The sequence below is a fragment of the Saccopteryx bilineata genome, chromosome 1 (assembly GCF_036850765.1).
Source record: "Saccopteryx bilineata isolate mSacBil1 chromosome 1, mSacBil1_pri_phased_curated, whole genome shotgun sequence".
Taxonomy (NCBI): Eukaryota; Metazoa; Chordata; class Mammalia; order Chiroptera; family Emballonuridae; genus Saccopteryx; species Saccopteryx bilineata.
This window is the reverse complement of record NC_089490.1, coordinates 145,931,968-145,950,369: the sequence shown is the minus strand read 5'-3', so window position 1 is coordinate 145,950,369 and position 18,402 is coordinate 145,931,968. Positions and strand designations below refer to the sequence as shown.

The following is an 18,402-nucleotide window of genomic DNA, read 5'->3' as shown; positions in this document are numbered from 1 at the left end:
CATCACAAAAAAATATTTACAACTCTGTATGATGAGAATATTAACTACACTTACCGTGGTGATCATTTCAAAATATATACAGGCATCAAATCATTATGTTTTATACCTGAAACTATATACAATAATGTTGTAGATCAATTATACCTCAATTTTTAAAGTATGTTAACAGAATAAATAGATAATTCTGATTGCTGTAGCCTAAGCTACTCACAGGGGCAAAAAGACCAGCAGAGCAATTCTTAATTTAGAAAAATCTTTGAATACACAGTAGCACATCTTTTTATATGAAAACATTTAAAACCCACCCTAAAGGAGGCTTCCAGTACAAATACTTATAATACTATTCAAATCTTTATAAAGCACTGGAATGTCTGTAAAGTTGATTGTTGGGCAAATTAGGGAAAAGAAAGTAACCAGACCAGTGGTTTCCTAAATCACTTCCTCTAGGGCACACAACACATATTTAAAATAGGAAGTCATGAACACACAACCCAAAATCAGACGTCCTCCATGACTGGGATTGCTGGTGTCTGCACCATGAGAAACGGATGTCAAAAATTGCTGCCAGGTAGGCAGAATTATAACAATGATGGTATATAACTAAATGTATCGGGGAACTTCCTATCCAGTTTGAAAACATTCTCTGTTCTTGCTTGATATCTGGGTGTGTTTTCTCACTGTCTCTATCACAGACAAAGGGAAGAAATCTTAAGAAGGTTGTATTAATTTCTCAAAGGAAAAGACAGTTAAACTCATTCCTAGGACAAAGTGGGACTGTAAAGAGAGTTCTGATTTTACTACCGGTTTTAGTTCAGTTCATCACAAAAACAGCCGATAAGCTGGAGAGAAAGAGGGTTTAAAGCATTGGTTCCTGAGAATGTGGAGGTTGGGAAGCTCAAAATCTGCAGGGCACGCTGGCAGGCTGGATACTCAGGGCAGATTCATGTTCAAAAGCAGAACTTTCTCTTCCTAAGAGGTGGCCAGTCGTTTTTCTCTTAAAGTCTTCCAGTGATTAAATGATACCCAGCCAGATTAGGGAGGGTAATCTGCTTTATTCAAAATCTACTGATTCAAATGTTAATCTCATCTTAAAACCACCTTCATAGCAACATCTACCCTAGGGTTTAAACAATTATCTGGGGGGGAAAGGGGAGGAGGGTGGAAAGGTGATAGATGGTGACAGAGGTAGACTTGAATTGTGCGCCTGAAACGTGTCATTTTATTAACCAATGTCACCCTGATAAATTAAATTTAAAGTTAAAAAAAATGATCTGGGTACTTTGACCTAGCCACTTTGGAACATAAAATTAACTATCCTGCTGCCTATATTATTTTTTTCAAAATAAACAACCATAGGGTTCGTGACTCACATGAGTAGGATGGCAGGCTCCAATAGTTGGCTCATTATTGCCTAGAGAGTAGATTTTATTCCTTTGTACCTGTCATGATTTTCATATCACAAAGCCTGTTCGGTGACCCATTTCTCAGAGAGATAATGGGGAAAGGCTGTGCCCTCAATAGGAGGAGTGATCCTGGAAGAGAAATCCTCAGAGGAGATTTCTGTCATTGCCAGAGAACAGGAACCTGGGTCTGGACAAAGGCATACTGAGCTGAGGACTTTCTTTTTTAAGATTTAACCTCTCCATTGGGAGATATTGGAGTTTCCAAGATGTGTTCCTGTCATCAGCTGTGTGTTTTTGTACCCTTACCTGTAACATCTGAGGTTCCATGAAGGCTGACTTAGGTTAATGACAGACTTCTCAGGAAATCTGGGGGTAGGGAGGGGAAAGGCTTATTATTTTATTTCCAGTGAAGTGTAGGAGCCTCAGGGAGCTGCCGGAAGGCTAAGGGCTGCAGGGCCAGAACACCAACTATGGAGGCATTGGCCATGCGAACAGGGGTTGAAATTTAAGCTCAATTCTTTTCGATTTTGTCATCTCTCTGTCTTCCCTCTGCACCCCCCTCCCCAGGGCTAGTGGTGCTGCTGCTGTTGACATGGAAAGCCACAGCCCTAAACCCAAGAGGTGAGTCTTCCAGCCATCCCAGTAGTGACATAAGCTGGGGAGTGCATGCTGGGGTCTGGGCCTTCTTGCTGGCAAGAGAGGGAAAGGAGGTTTATCCGCAATTGAGGGACAGGTGGGCTTCTGGAGATGAGAGTAGTTGTTTCTTCCTCCCTGAGTGCCCAGAGTTTTGTGTCATTTTCTCTCCCAGTGGCAGCCATCTCTTCTCCTTCTTCCCCTCCTCTACTCTTGGACCCCCAGCTGGCAATTGGCTTCATCCATTCCTTGAGCCTCTGACTATGGTCTCCATTCCCATTGCTTTTGTTCCCACACCGATGCTCCAGGGAACCCTCCAAACTTTATACGTCAATGCTGCCACATTCCCAGGTTATGCTCTTCATTTGGGGAGACCTTCACCAACCCCTTGGAGAGATGTGATGGTACAGAGCCTTGTGGTGGGGGGACACACAGGGATTGTAGAGGAAGACCATGGGACATTTGGAACTCTCAATCTTATGGCACCACAGAAGCTTGACATTGTCAAGAATTAGAGAGAGGAGACAGGGCAGGGTAGTACGAGGGAGCGGGCACTCTGGTTTTCATGATCAGTAGGTAGGTGTTGAAAGCTTACACAGTGGAGAAAGTTACGTTGGTTCAAAGTCTAGTTCTGCCACTGGCTGGCTCTCTGATATTAATGAAATTATTTCTCCTCTTTTGCCTTTGTTTGCTTGTCTGTAAGTAGGAAATAATCACTGTACACCCCTACACACATATACATGGAGTAAGATTTAATATTTATTTGTGTACAGAACAGTTTAAGATAGATGCAGAAAAACTTGTCAACAAATGTGATCTATTAAAATCATTATGCTGTTATTATCATTATCTATTATTATTTTCATAACACAAAAATAAAGAGAAATAATGTAAGGAGCAGAAGGAAAGAAACACCCAGGAATGAAAGCCCAAGCTCTCCTACTAGCTCCTGCTTGTCAGGAGTGCAGCCCATTCATCCCAGTGAGGTTTCTTACCTCATCGTCATAGCAGGCCCATGAGGCAGGCACATCTAGCATTGTTTTTTTGTTTTGTTTTGTTTTGTTTTTTGTATTTTTCTGAAGTTGGAAACGGGGAGGCAGTCAGACTCCCTCATGCGCCCGACTGGGACCCACCTGGCATGCCCACCAGGGGGTGATGCTCTGCCCATCTGGGGCGTTGCTCTGTCGCAACCAGAGCCATTCTAGCACCTGAGGCAGAGGCCATGGAGCCATCCTCAGCGCCCAGGCCATCTTTGCTCCAATGGAGCCCTGGCTGCGGGAGGGGAAGAGAAAGACAGAGAGGAAAGAGAGGGGGAGGAGTGGAGAAGCAGATGGGCACTTCTCCTGTGTGCCCTGGCCGGGAATCGAACCCAGGACTCCTGCATGCCAGGCCAACGCTCTACCACTGAACCAACTGGCCAGGGCCTCTACCATTGTTTTTTACTTCTACCTTCACCCATTTTGCTATTCCCAACCCTTATCTCTGGCAACCACCAATCTGTTCTGTATTTGAAAGTTCTATTATTTAATTTCACATATAAGTGAGATCATATGGTATTTGTCTTTGAATGACTTATTTCACTTAACCTAGTGTCCTCAAAGTCCACCCATATTTTTGCAAATGTCAGCATTGCCTTCTCTTTTATTGTTGAATAATATTCCCCTGTATACATAAACAGCTTTTTTGTTATCCATTCACCCATCAATAGACTCAGGTTGTTAGTATGTCTTAGCTATTGTAATTAATGCTGCAATGAACATGTGAATACAGATACCTATTTGAGGTTGTAATTTTACTTCCTTCGCAAAAATAACCAGAAATAAAATTGCTGGATCATATGATAGCTCTATTTTTAATTTTTTGAAGAACCTCATAGTGTTTTTCATAGGGGCTGCACCAATTTAAACTCCTGCCCGCAGTTCCAAAGGGTTTCTTTCCTCCACATTATCGCCAACACTTGTTTCTTATCTTTTACAACTGCCATTATAACAGGGATGAGGTGATGGATAGATGTATCTCATTGTGGTTTTGATTTACATTTTCCTTATGATTAGTAATGTTGACTATCTTTTCATGTACCTGCTGGCCATCTGGATGTCTTTTCTGGAAAATGTTTATTCAGATCTTTTACCCCAGGGGTTGGGAACCTATGGCTCGCAAGCCAGATGTGGCTCTTTTGATGGTTGCATCTGGCTCACAGACAAATCTTTAATAAAAAAATAATAACAAAAATATAAAACATTCTCATGTATTACAGTCCATTCATTTCCTACCATTTATGTTCATGGTCGCGGGTGGCTGGAGCCAATCACAGCTGTCCTCTGGGACACACCAAATTTTTATTGGATAATGCATAACATACACGGGTCATTGTATGGCTCTCACAGAATTACATTTTAAAATATGTGGCGTTCATGGCTCTCTCAGCCAAAAAAGTTTCCCGACCCCTGCTCTACCCATTTTTTAATTGCTCTGTTTGGGTTTTTGTTATTTGTTATATTTTGTTATTTGTTGTATGTTATTTGTTGTATTTCAGATGTACAGATATATTTGAAAGTATTTCTACCAAATTGTAGGTTGTCCTTTTATTTTTGTTGATGGTTTCTTTTTTGCCATACCAAGCTTCTCAGTTTGATATTGTCCCACTTTGTCCATTTTTGTTTTTGTTGTTGCCTTTGTTTTTAGTATCAAATCTAAAAGATCATTACTAAGACCAATGTCAAGGAGCTGACCCCTGCTTTCTTCTGTAAATTTTGTGATTTTAAGATAGCACCATATTTTTCAGTTATCAAATACAGGCTCAAGGAGGTTGACTGACTTGTCTAAAGTCATACAACTAATAAAGTGATAAAACCATATCCAGGTCTAAAGCTAAAGGGTTTATATTCTTCAAGAAAATAGTATCATAAAAGGAAATTAGAATACTTAAAATTGTTCATATAGAAAATAATGTTATTTATATTTTAACACATAAAAATAGGGGGGAAGGAAATTACGTTTTTGCAACAAGAATAATCTTCACCTACTCAAAAGAGTCTTAGAGGCATATTTATTGGTAATGAAAGAAAATATTTTCAATATGTTTTAAAAGTTAAGAAAAATACCCCCAAAATTTTCAAGTAGTCTCTATAGTACACTTATAGGAGATTTTATTTGGTTTTGTTCTTTATATCTTAATTTTCTAAGTGTTATGTATTATTTAATGTTTGGGGGAAGTCCGTTTTATCAGGAGCAAAAATTACTGCCCAATGAATTTCTTACCCTAGAAGAGTTCCTAAAGGTTCCTTTGAGTATTTGCATGTTTGCATCTCATGAAGATTTGTAGACTGGGTGGACACGGAGAGGAGATTCTGCTACTAATGTAACTGAATCCCAGCTCTTTTCTCAAGGGTGCTTGTCTGGTTGAGGAATTTTCCAACTTCACGTCCTCCCATTCCATATACCTTATTCTCCACTCTGCCCCACTCAACTCCATCCCATCCAACCAACATTTAAGACACATTTCTAGCCATTGCTGCCACCTGAGAACAGAAGAGGAAAGACCCATTACCTAGGTAGGGTCTAATCATGAACCCCTCTGGTGTGTATTCCTCCTGCTTCCTCTCATGCCCTGGTGCCACACCCACAGCCTATGCTGTGGGCCTTAGAAGGGAACTCTGCTGGTGCAGAGAAGAGAACTCTGATCTGAGGAGACCAGTTGCCTGCCCCAATTCATCATGATGCTGTGAGTCCTTTCAGGCTCTAAAAATCTTTGCTCTTCTGATTGGAATATACAAGACCATAAATTCTTTGCTTTATTTTGATTCATTTTTGTATTGCTGGTTCTTATTTAGCTGCTGTTGTTTAAGCTGATGGTGTCCAGTTCCTGCTCTAGGGAGTCCCTGAGCTACTCAAAGGGGTCATGGGCATCTCTCTCTTATGTTTAGAGACTAGGGAGATAAGATGCCAGAAAGCACTGCAGTGACTCAGTTGTGAGCAACTTCATTTCACATCTGTGATTGTTCTGATAAGGAAGCTTTCTCCACGGGTGAAAAGCAGCTAGATTCCCCCCAGAGAAATCTTGGAGCATCTGGGAAAAGCCTGACATTGGGAGCTGGGTGGGTGCCTGATGAGGAGTGTGGGGTATACTTGGGCACTGTGGGATGAAAGTTATCAATGGTCAAGGGCACGACCACCTGGCTCTACCTTCAGGTGTGAATGGTGAGTGTCACCCTGGAGATCCCCCAGCCATGACTTCCTCCATTATTTCTGTATAAAAAAAAACTTTAATGCAACTGTCACCCTGACTAGAGCCCACCCCCAGGTCCCCAGTGGTGGAAAAAGCACTACGGAAAGGGTTTGTAGCTGAGACAGTGCCTCTGTCTACCCCCAAGGCCTGGAATAGGGGAACAGACCTCCTTCCATCACCATCAGGACACAGCAGAGTGTCTGAATCTTGGTGCCCTCAGACCAATCAGAGAGCATTGATGAGCAGAGGTCATGGGCTCTGGAGCAGCTGGTTCTACCCAGCCCAGCCCCAGGAGTGACACCTAGAAACTAGTTCTGTCCATCCCTATGCAGGGTCAGGCTGGAGGCCAGGGTCTCTGCCCTGTGTGAGCTCATGCTTTTTGGAGGTGACCCATTACCTTATTTTGTTCCAGGCATCAATGAATGCGCACCAAATACAACAGCATCCTGTGGAATGTATGCAGACTGTGAGAACAGAAAGGGGAGCTACTGCATGTGTAGCCCAAGATATGACTTTATTTCTGAGTCAGTGGTGAGGAATGAGAGTGAGAACACGTGTGAAGGTAAGATGGACGCTATACCTTCCATTGCTTCATCCATGATATTTGGGATCACTCACTCCACTTTCTCCAGGCATCAGAGGGCTGTCCTGGGAACACCTGCCTGGCATCCCATCCCTCTCCAAAGCCCAAGGCGTAAAACCTTCCACAGAGTGTCAGTTCAACAATGATTGAACATCCTTTTGCCACCTGACATCTTATTTTGGTTAAATAAAGAGAGGTGTGAAATTTGCAATAGTTCTAGAATTTAAAATACACTGCATTCCAGCACATTATCCATCCTCTTCTTCATCAGTGACTACCAGAATTAGAGCTTCTCTCTCAGAAACCTCCATGGTCTTAGTCATGCAAGGAGTCCTCTCAGACCCAGGGGCCATGATGAACCCAGGAACACTGTGCAGAAATGTGAATAGAGAGTTTAGAGGATGTGCCCATCTTATCTAGCCAGCCTTGCCCCTCACCAACAACCCCATAAGCACTCAAGAGTAAGATAAATGAAAAATGCTCCTATCTAGACTAAAAGGAAAGAGAAGGTGTCATTGTCCCAGGCGTAATCATCGCCCAAGGAGATTATCCCAGACCCCATGATGACCCTCATGACTCAAGGAAAGAAGATGGATGCTAAGCCCCACTCAGAAGGACCCACAGGTCTGCATCTCTGATGGGAGGTCATAAGCTAAGATCACAGAAATGTCATGCCCTCCCTTCAGCCACCCAGCCCTCATGCAAGGCTGGCTTTGCTCAGATATGGATTCTCATCATCTCCTGCCAGTCCAGGAAATGTCTTTGTAAGGATCAAATAAGCAGCTTCACAACCCCAAGGCTGCATGACTGGATATAACCCCTCTGTCCATTCTAAGCTCATACTCCTGTCTTAGTGTCACTGGCCTATCTGGCATAATGGTCACTCTCCTCATCCCTTCTTGTAAGTCCCTTGATATGCTCATGTCAGGAGTGGTTCTTGATTTAACTCAGTGGGACTACAGTCAGTGTCACCATAAATAGGAGAGCTCTGCCTCTCAGAGACTCCAGGATTCCCAGAATTCAGACAGTGATCAGCTGCCCTGAGGAGGCTTGACAAAGGACATAATGGGGATGCAAGATGGGTACTGCTCAGAGAATGCAGAATTTCTCCTGCACTCAGTTCCAGAGAGGCCCACCCTGGCATTTGTTCAAATCCTCAATCTGGGACTAAGGTGGCTATGATGTCCCTGCCCCATCAGGCAGCTGCCCAAATAAACTAAGAGTACCAGGGATGACAGATAGGGAGACTCAGGACACTTTTGACCACTTATAGACAATAGAGGACCAAGGCCACCGCATTCATCCATAGGAAACTTCCATGTGAATAAGAGGAGGAGATAGTGGGTCTTCACAGAACAGATTTCTGCCATTGCCAAAGAACAAAGAGCCTGGGTCTGAAAATTTTCTTCTTCGAGGTCTACCACCTCCATTGCGAGAGGTTGGAATTGCTAGGATGTGTCCCTATCATCAGCAGTCTGCATAAATCTTTATGCACCACATAATGTTTCAGTAAAAAAGAGACCCCTTATATGATGATGGTCTTATAAGATTATAATGGAGTAAAAAAGTGCCTATCACTTAGTAATGTAGTAGCTGTAGTAACGTCATAGCATAACACATCACTTAAGTGTTTGTGGTGACATTTGGTGTAAACACACCTACTGCACTGCCAGTCATATTCAAGTATAGCACATACAATTATACTTGATCATGATAATAAGCAACTGTTACTAGTTTGGATATTTATTAATCTATATATTATTATTTTAGAGTGTACTCTTTCTACTTATAAAGAATGTTTGCTATAAACAATAACCATGTTCCACCAACAACAGTCTCATATATCTTGTTTTTACCACACTCTTTGATTGCATCATTTTCTCTTGTGCTTGATTTAATCTCATACTGTTTCGTTCATCATGGACCCTAAGCTTACAAAATTCACTGCTCATTTTGTCAGTCAAAGGCCAGGCTAAGTGGTTGACCTGGAAACAAAACTAAAGGTGATTAAGGACTATGAAGGTGGAAAATCAATGATGGTTATTGCTCACCAGTCAGGCATGTCCCATTCCACCATAGTTACGGTCTTGAAGAACAAGAACAAGGTGGAGGAAGCTGTTAAATGATCTGCTTTATTGAAGGCAACAAGTCTAACAAAAATTTGAGCAGGGCCTACATCAGACACAAAGAAACTTCAGACTTGGATTGAAGACAAGACACAAAAGTGTACCTCTCACAGCACTATGATGTTCACAGCTAGAGCAAAAAGTTTGTTTGTGATGTGGGAAAAAAAGGCTGAACTAGACTGCAATGTCAAATCTCCTGCTAGTTCTGAGTGGTTTAAGTGATTCAAGAATTCTTACTCACCCTGTTCAGTTGGCTTAGTGGTTGAGTGTCAACCCAGTGTGTGAATGTCCTGGGTTTGATTCCTGGTCAGGCCACACAGGAGAAGTGCCCATCTGTTTCTCCACCCCTCCCCCTCTTGCTTCTCTCTCTTCTCTTGTCTTCTTTTCCTGCAGTCATGGCTCATTTGGAGTGAGTTGGCCCCGGACACTGAGAATGGCTCCGTGGCCTCTGCCTCAGGCACTAAGAAGAGCTCAGTTACTGAGCAATGGAGCAAGGGCCCCAAATGGGTAGAGCATCTCCCCCTAGTGGGCTTTCTGGGTGGATCCTGGTTGGGGTACATGCAGGAGTCTGTCTTTCTGCCCCCACCCGGGAGTCTGTCTTTCTGCCACCACCCTCACTGAATAAAAAATAAAGAATCCTTACTCAGTGTATGATGTGAAAATGAGTAGTGAGCTTGTGTGTGCTGATGTGATGGCAACTGAAGAATGTTTTGGAAACTCTTGATAAGCTAGTTGTGGGTGAAAATTACTTGCCAGACCAAATATTCACTATGAATGACCTTCCTATTTTGGAAATAGGATGCCTGAAAGGACTTTCACCCATACAAGGTCAAGTCAATGTCAGGTTTCAAGGCTTTTAAGGACAGAATAACATTTTACTTGAGGGCAATGTTCCAGGGTACAAATTCAAACTCTTTGTGACCTAGCAGTGAGAATCCTAGGGCATTTAAGCACATCAGAAAGCACATACTGCCAGGGTCCAGCAGGAGCAGTAAGAAGTCGTGGATGGCACAGCTCTCTTGCCAAGATGCCCTCCTGGGTTATTATGCTGGTGGAATGGAGAAGTACTGTTTGGAGACTAGCATACCTTTCAAGATTTTGTTTATTATTGATAGCACTCCTGGACATACTCCTTTTAATAGTGATGTTCTTCCCAATATCAATGTTATAGTTTTTCTTCCAGACATCACCTCTTTAATTTAACCAATGGATCAAAAAGCTATAGCAGCATTTAAGGCCGACTGCTTGAGGAGAAACTTTGCCCAAATTATTGCTGCAACTGAGGAAGACACTAAGGAGACACAGATGCAATTCTGGAAAGGTTACAACACCTATGACTGCATCAAGAACTTCACATGGGCTTGGGATAATATCACAAAGAAGCATGTGACTAGCATCTAGAAGAAGACACTCTAGAAGCTTGTGTATGACTTTTGAGGTTTTACCAAGAATGAGGAGGCTGCAGGAATCACATCCATCTTTTTCACCATTGTCAGTGACTGCCAGGATGAGACCAGACCCCACTGGAGCCCACTGGACTCAGCCACACCAGGCCTTGATGGGTCCTGGACTCTCATCCACAAACATGGGGGAAAGAGAGATGAAAAAACAGGCCCAATTTCCTGAGCTACTGGCCCTACTTCTCACCAACCATGCCACCTGGACAAGGTGCCGCCTGGTGCCCCGATCTCGCTTCTGTGCTGCTCAGCCTCTGTTCATCCCCTTGAGCAAGGTTCCTCCACCCTGACCCTCCCCAGCAATTTCAATTCACAGACCAGAGGGCCGGTGTGATGCCCGAGACCCAAGAGGCTGTTGTGTCAGTAGGCAAGGTGATGTCGACACCCGCACCAAACTCAGAGAGTTGGGTGAATGAAGGGGCTCCCATCTGAAGCAGATGACAAGGAAGAGCATCACTGGGGACCACTGCCCCAGGCTTGACCCTCTCTGACAGAGGTTTTACCAAGGATGAGAGGCTTCAGAAATCACCAAAACTGTGGTTGATGTGGCAAACAACTGTAAGCTGAGTGTGATGAGGATGAATGTCACTGAGAAGCTCCTAGACGTGGTGTTTGAGGAAGTGACTAACAAGGGATTGTTGGAACAGGAACAAGAACACATGACCGAAGAAGAGGCAAGCCAAAAGAAATGGAAGAGGAAGAAAAGGAAAAACCCCAAGGAAATGTACACAGATGGCTTTGGCAGAAGTTTTTGCAAATTTCAACACATTTTTTTAAATATGTGAAAACATGGAACTTCAATACTGAAAGGTTTTCATTAATAGATAGAATGTTCATGGCACATTTTCTGCTTACATGCAAATCTGGGATGAAAAGAGAAACAAACCAAGCAAACCACTGCGGACATGTTTCTGAAAGAGTAACACCTCCTCCCGAAGAGCTTCAGGCACATCCTTCCGAAGGGATTCCAGAAAGAGACATTGTTAGCACAGGAGGTGACAACTCCGTCCATAATGTTGTGCCTAAAGACCTTCCACTGGGAGGAGATGTGGACGTGGGTGACAGTGATGTTGATGACCCTGACCCTGAGCAGACCTGAGCTAATGTGTGTATTTGCGTTTTCATTTGTAACAAAGTTTAAGAAAAAAAAAATTTTTTATTTGAATAGAAAAAAGCTTCTACAGTAAAAACATACAGAAAGAAAATATTTTTACATTGTTTTTTGTTGTTTTCATTTTTGTATTTTTTGTTTGTTTGTTTGTTTGGTTTTGGTAAAATGAGGAGAGGAAGAGACAGACCGGGATCTACCTGGCAAGCCCACTAGGGGTCAAAGGTGCTGTTGCTTAGCAACTGAGGTGGAGACCACAGAACCATCCTCAGTGCCCAAGGCCAACTTGTTCGAGCCAATAAAGCCATGGTTGCAGAGGGGAAGAGAGAGAGGGAGAGAGGGAGAGGGAGGGGGATGGATGGAAAAGTAGATGGTCGCTTCTCCTGTGTGCCCTTACTGTAATCGAACCCGGAACATCCACATGCCAGGCAGACACTCTACCACTGAGCCAACCGGCCAAGGCCTTTACAGCATGTTTTGAACAATGTGTTTGTGTTTTAAGTTAAGTGTTATTATAAAAGAGTCCAAAAGTTTTAAAGAATTTAAGAGCTTATAGAGTAAAAAAAGTTATAGTAAACTAAATTTATTATGTAAGAAAGAAATTTTTATCAATTTAGTATAGTCTAAGTGTGGAGTGTTATAAAGTCTACAGTAGTGGACAGTGGGCCTTCACATTCACTCTCCACTCACTCACTGACTCACTCAGGGAAACTTTCCATTCATCATAAGTGCCCTATACAGATGTACCATTTTTTAACTTTTTATATCGTATTTTACCATATCTTTTCTATGTTTAGATCTGTTGAGATACACAAATACTGACCATTGTTGCCTACACTATTTAGTATAGTAATATACTATACAGGTTTGTAGCGTGGGAGCAATAGGCTATACTATATAGCTTAGGCTAGAGATCATCTAGGTTTGTGTAAGTACAAGGTATGATATACTATAACATGAAAAATTTGCCTAAAGATGCATTTTTCAATGTGTATCCTCATTGTTAAATAGCACAGGATTGTGTTCTGTCCCCATATTTGTACCACCTGAGGTTCCACAGGGCTGTGGCTGACAGTGGAAAGTCCCAAGATGGAGAGAAAAGGCTATCTTCAACTCCAAGTGAACTTGCAGAGCCTTAGGGAGTTGCCAGGAAGCTGTGAGATGGAAGCTCAAATCCACCTGCAATGAGGATAATGGCCATGAAAAGGTTGAAATTGGAGCTCAACTCTCCTCTCTCTGTCACCTCTCTGTTTTTCTGTGCCAGGATTCTTGGTGCTGCTGCTGTTGACATTGGAATCCGCAGACCAGAACCCTAGAGGTGAGTCTGCCAGCCAGAGGCGTTTGTAAGAGAAAATGGGGAGCACAGGCCAGGGTGTGGGTCCTCTCACCAACAAAGGGAGAAAGAAGGCTGTTCTGCAAGTGAGGTTCAGAGATAGCCCTCTAGAAATAAGAAAAGCTAAGGTTTTTTTCCCTAGATATCCAGATGTTTTTAGCTCTTTCTCTTCTGATAGCAGCCATGTCTCCCTTCCCCTGCCCTACTCTTGAACCCCCAGCTGTATCTCTCCATTTCTTGTGTCTTCTGACCATGGTCTCCACCCCCACCGACTCTGCCCCCACTCCTGTGCTCCCTGGTGCCCTGTGCACTCCACATATGTCAATGCCACTGCCTGTCGTTGTCATCGGGGATTCACTTCTTCATCTGGGGAGATCTTCACCAACCGCTTTGAGGGATGTAATGGTACAGAGGCCTGGAGGTGGTGTAGGGACACACAGAGATTGTGGGTAGAGATCATGGGTATCTAGTCCTAGAGCAGCACAGAAGCATTTTGTCAACGATCAGAGAGAGGAGACAAGCCAGGGTGGTATAAAGGACTGGGCACTCCAGTTTTTGTGATCAGTATAGGTAGAGTGTTGAGAGCTTACACAGTGGAGCTGGGTTACATCAGTTCAAAGTTTAGTTCTGCCACTGACTGGCTCTCTGACATTAATGAAACTATTTCTCCTCTCTTTGCCTCCATTTACTTTTCTCTAAATTGGACATAATCACCATACCCACCACACATACATGGAATGAGATTTAATATTTACCTGTGTAAAGAACAGGTAAAGACTGGTACAGAGAAAATTGTCTACAAACAAAAGCTATTATCACCGTTACAGCTATCATTACTATTATTATTATTAATTTTCGTAGCACAACAAAAGAGAAGAAATCATGGGAGCTATGGGGGGAAAGGATCACCCAGTGCCTAGAAACTCGGGCTCTCCCACTAACTCGAGCTTCCCAGGAGTCCTGCCCACATAGGATCATGGTTTCCCACCTCAACCTCACAGTAGCACCTACCAAGCAGACCTAGTTGGTTTTGTTTCCAAACCATTCTTTCAGTCTCCCACACCCTAACCCTGCCAAACACAAATCTATTCTCTGTGTTTATGTGTTAAAGTTTTTTTAGATCCATATAGAAGTGAGATTATATAGTATTTGTCATTTTCTGTCAGATTCAATTCAATTAGCATAATGCCCTCCAAAGTCATCCGTGTTGTTATAAATGACAGGATTTTCCTTTTTTATGGATGAATAATATTTCACTATATATATATATATATATATATATATATATATATATATATATATACACACACACAACTTTTTTTATTATCTCTTCATCCATCAAAGAATGCTTAGGTTATTTTAATGCCTTAGCTATTTGGTGCAGTAATAAACATGGAAATGCAGATATCTTTTTCAGTTAGTGTTTTTGATTTTTTCAGATAAATACCCACAGGTGGAATTGCTGGATCATACAATAATTCTATTTTTGTTTTTTGAGGAGTTTTCATACTATTTTCCATAATGGCTACACTAATTTACAATACCACTAATACGCAAGGGTTCTCTTTTCTCCACATCCTCGCCAACACTATTCCTTGTGTCTTTGATAAAAATCATTCTAAAAGGTTTGAGATGATATTTAATTATGCTTTTGATTTGCATTTCCCTGATGATTAGTGATGTTGAGCAATCTTTCATTTACCTGTTGGTCACTTGGATGTCTTCTTTGGAAAATGTTTATCTAGTTCTCTGCTAATTTCTATATTGGATGTTTCGGAGTTTTTTTCTATTGAGTTCTATGAGTTATTTCCATGTTTTGAATGTTAACTGCTTATCAGGATATATGATTTGCAAATATTTTTCTACCAAACTGTACATTGTCTTTTCATTTTGTTGGTGATTATCTGTTTTCTTTTTATTTTTTTCTTCTTCTTTTCCAACTGAGAGGAGGGAAGATAAAGACAGATTCCCACATGAACCTGGACCAGGGTCCACCTGGCAACCCCCATCTAGGGCCTATCTGGTACCATGCTCACAACTGAGCTATTTTTAGTGCCGGAGGCAAAGGCTCCATGGAGCCATCCTCAGTGCCTGGGGCTGATGTGCTCAAACCAATCGAGCCATGGCTGCAGGAGGAGAAGAGAGAAGAGAGTGGGAGAGGGGTGGAGAAGCAGATGCTCGCTTCTCTTGTGTGGCCTGACCAGGAATCAAACTCAGGACATTTACACACTCGTTGATGCTCCAACACTCAGCCAACTGGCCAAGGATGTTGATGGTTTTCTTTGTTGTGTTTGAGATACTTCCACTTGTCTTTTTATGCTTTTGGAGTCAAATCTAAAAAAAAAAATATTTGCCAAAACCAATTTCAAGGAGCTCACTCCCTCTGTTTTCTTCTAACAGTTGTATGGTTTCAGGATAGCATCCTTTTTTCAATGATCATAATTGGGCTCAAAACACTGAGTGACTTATTAAAAGTCACAAATTAATAAGATGATACAACCTAGATCTAAGTCTAAAACTAAATAGTTTTTACTCTTTAACAGTACAAAAATTATAAAAGGAACTTATGTTATTAAAAATGGTTATAATAATAAATTTTATGTTATATACACACTTTTACCTCAACAAAAAAGATAGGGGAGGGGAAAAAGTTATGATTTTTATACCAGGAAATATCCTTGATATACTCAAAATAGTCTTAGATAAGTATTTATTGGTAATAACCAATTCTTCTTTTTCTAATTTTTATTAATTGTATTGTGTTTACATAGATTCAAGTGTCCCACTGAATATATCTCCCCCACCCCCGTGTTCTCCTCGACACCCCCCTTGTCACCTCCCCCCAACAGCTTCCCCCCTTCCCTCCAGGATTTGCTCTCCTGCTCTCTATAACGCTGTGTTATGTATGTATATATAATTACACTAATCTCTTTCTCTTCTCTGATCCCATCCTCTCATTCCCTTTCCCTCTGACCACTTTCCCTATGGTCTCTTCGATCCCGCCTCTGCCTCTATTCCATTCCTCTGTTCACATTGTTCATTAGCTTCCTCAAATGAGTGAGGTCATATGATATTTTTCTTTCTCTGCCTGGCTTATTTCACTTAGCATAATAGTTTCAAGGTCTATCCATGTGGTCACAAAAGGTAAGATTTCCTTCTTTTTCATGGCCACATAGTATTCTATTGTGTATATGTACCACTGCTTTTTAATCCACTCTTCCACTGATGGACACTTGGGCTGTTTCCAGATCTTGGCTATTGTAAACAATGCTGCAATAAACATGGGGGTGCATTTCTTCTTTTGAATCTGTGATTTGGTATCCTTAGGATATATTCCTAAAATGTGGATAGCTGGGTCAAAAGGCAGTTCCATTTTTATTTTTTGAGGAAGCTCCATCCTGTTTTCCACAGTGGCTGCACCAGTCTGCATTCCCACAATCAGTGCAGAAGGGTTCCCTTTTCTTCACATCCTCATCAGCACTTGTTATGCGTTGTTTTGTTAATGAGTGCCATTCTGACAGGTGTGAGGTAGTATCTCATTGTGGTTTTAATTTGCATTTCTCTAATGATTAGTGATGTTGAACATTTTTTCATATACCTATTGGCCATCTGTATGTCTTCTTTGGAGAAGCGTCTATTCATTTCTTTTGCCCATTTTTTGATTGGATTGTTTATCTTCATGGTGTTGAGATATACAAGTTCTTTATAAATTTTGGTTATTAATCCCTTATCAGATGTATTGTCAAATATGTTCTCCATTGATTGGTTTGTCTTTTTATTTTGTTCATATTGTCTTTAGCTGTGCAAAAGCTTTTTAGTTTGATATAGTCCCATTTGTTTATCCTGTCTTTTATTTCCCTTGCCTATGTAGATAAATCAGCAAATATATTGTTGCGAGTAATGTCACAGAGCTTACTGCCTATGTTTTCCTCCAAGATAATTGTGGTTTCATGACTTACATTTAAGTCTTTTATACATTTTGAGTTTATTTTTGTGAATGATGTAAGTTGCTGGTCTAGTTTCATTTTATTTGCAAATACCAGTCCAATTTTTTCAACACCATTTGTTGAAGAGTCTGTATTTACTCCATTGTATGCTCTTACCTCCTTTGTCAAATATCAATTGTCCATAAAGGTGTGGGTTTATTTCTGGGGTCTCTTTCTGTTCCATTGATCTATATGCCTGTTCTTATGCCAGTACCAGCTGTTTTGAGTACAATGGCCTTGTAGCATAACTTGATATCAGTAAGTGTGACACCACCCACTTTATTCTTCATTTTCAAGATTGCTGAGGCTATTTGTGTTCTTTTTCATTCTATATAAATTTTTGGAGTATTTGTTCTATATCTTTGAAATATGCCATTGGTATTTTAATAGGAATTACATTGAGTTTATAGATTCCTTTGGGTAATATAGACATTTTAATGATGCTTATTCTTCTTATCCATGAACACAGTATATGCTTCGACTTGTTTATATTTTCCTTGATTTCTTTTATCAATGTTTTATAATTTTCCAAGAATACCTCTTTAACCTCCTTGGTTAAATTTACTCTTACGTACTTTTTTGTTGTTGTTGCAGTAGTGAAGGGCATTGTTTTCTTAATATCTCTTTAAGACAGTTCATTGGTGATGTATAAAATGCCTCTGATTTCTGAATATCAATTTTATATCCTGACACCTTGCTGAATTCATTTATCATGTTCTAGTAGTTTTTTGACAGAGACTTTAGGGTTTCCTATGTACAGTATCAGGTCATCAGCAAATAATGATAGTTTTACTTCTTCTTTTCCAATTTGGATGCCTTTTATTTCTTCTTCTTGTCTGATTGCTGTGGCTAGAACTTCCAGAGCTATGCTGAATAAGAGTGGTGAAAGGGGGCACCCCTGCCTTGTTCCTGATCTTAAGGGGGTTGTTTTTAATGTTTGCTCATTGATTATGTTGTTGGCTGTGGGTTTGTCATAGATGGCCTTTATCATGTTGAGGTATGTTCCTTGTATTCCCACTTTGCTGAGAGTTTTGATCATAAATGGGTGCTGGATTTTATCAAATGCTTTTTGCATCTATTGATATTATCATGTGATTTTTCTCCTTCCTTTTGTTTATATGATGAATCACATTGATTGATTTGTGAATATTGTACCAGCCTTGCCTCCCAAGAATAAATCCCACTTGATCATGTGTAGGATTTTTTTCATGTATTGCTGGATCCTGTTTGCTAATTTTTTGTTGAAAATTTTAGCATCTAAATTCATCAGGAATATTGGCCTATAGTTTTCTTTCTTTGTGTTGTCTTTGCCTGGTTTTGGAATCAGAATTATGCTCACCTCAGAAAAGGAGCCTGGAAGTCTTCCTTCCTCTTGAATTTCTTGAAATAGCTTGAGAATGATAGGAGTTAGTTTTTCTTTGAATATTTGGTAGAATTCACCTGTGAAGCCATCTGGCCTGGGCTTTTGTTTCTTGGGAGAGTTTTGATAACTGTTTCAGTCTCATTTGTTGTAATCAGTCTGTTTAGGTTTTCTAATTCTTTTAT

At 41.1% G+C, this 18,402-nt stretch overlaps 1 protein-coding gene across 4 annotated transcripts in view; it reads left to right on the top strand.

The window, feature by feature from the left end:
• Positions 1–478: 478 nt before the first annotated feature.
• LOC136333007 (adhesion G protein-coupled receptor E2-like) overlaps positions 479–18,402 on the top strand; it is an 83,423-nt gene continuing 65,499 nt past the window's right edge. For 3 of the 4 annotated variants that reach the window (XM_066272053.1, XM_066272052.1, XM_066272051.1), the window contains exons 1-4: positions 479–568; positions 1,971–2,024; positions 6,677–6,826; positions 12,803–12,856. In XM_066272053.1, coding sequence (XP_066128150.1) covers positions 511–568; positions 1,971–2,024; positions 6,677–6,826; positions 12,803–12,856 — 316 coding nt within the window. In that variant the 5' untranslated portion in view covers positions 479–510. The remainder of the gene's footprint in view (positions 569–1,970; positions 2,025–6,676; positions 6,827–12,802; positions 12,857–18,402) is intronic. The other variant, XM_066272054.1, reaches the window with a different exon arrangement.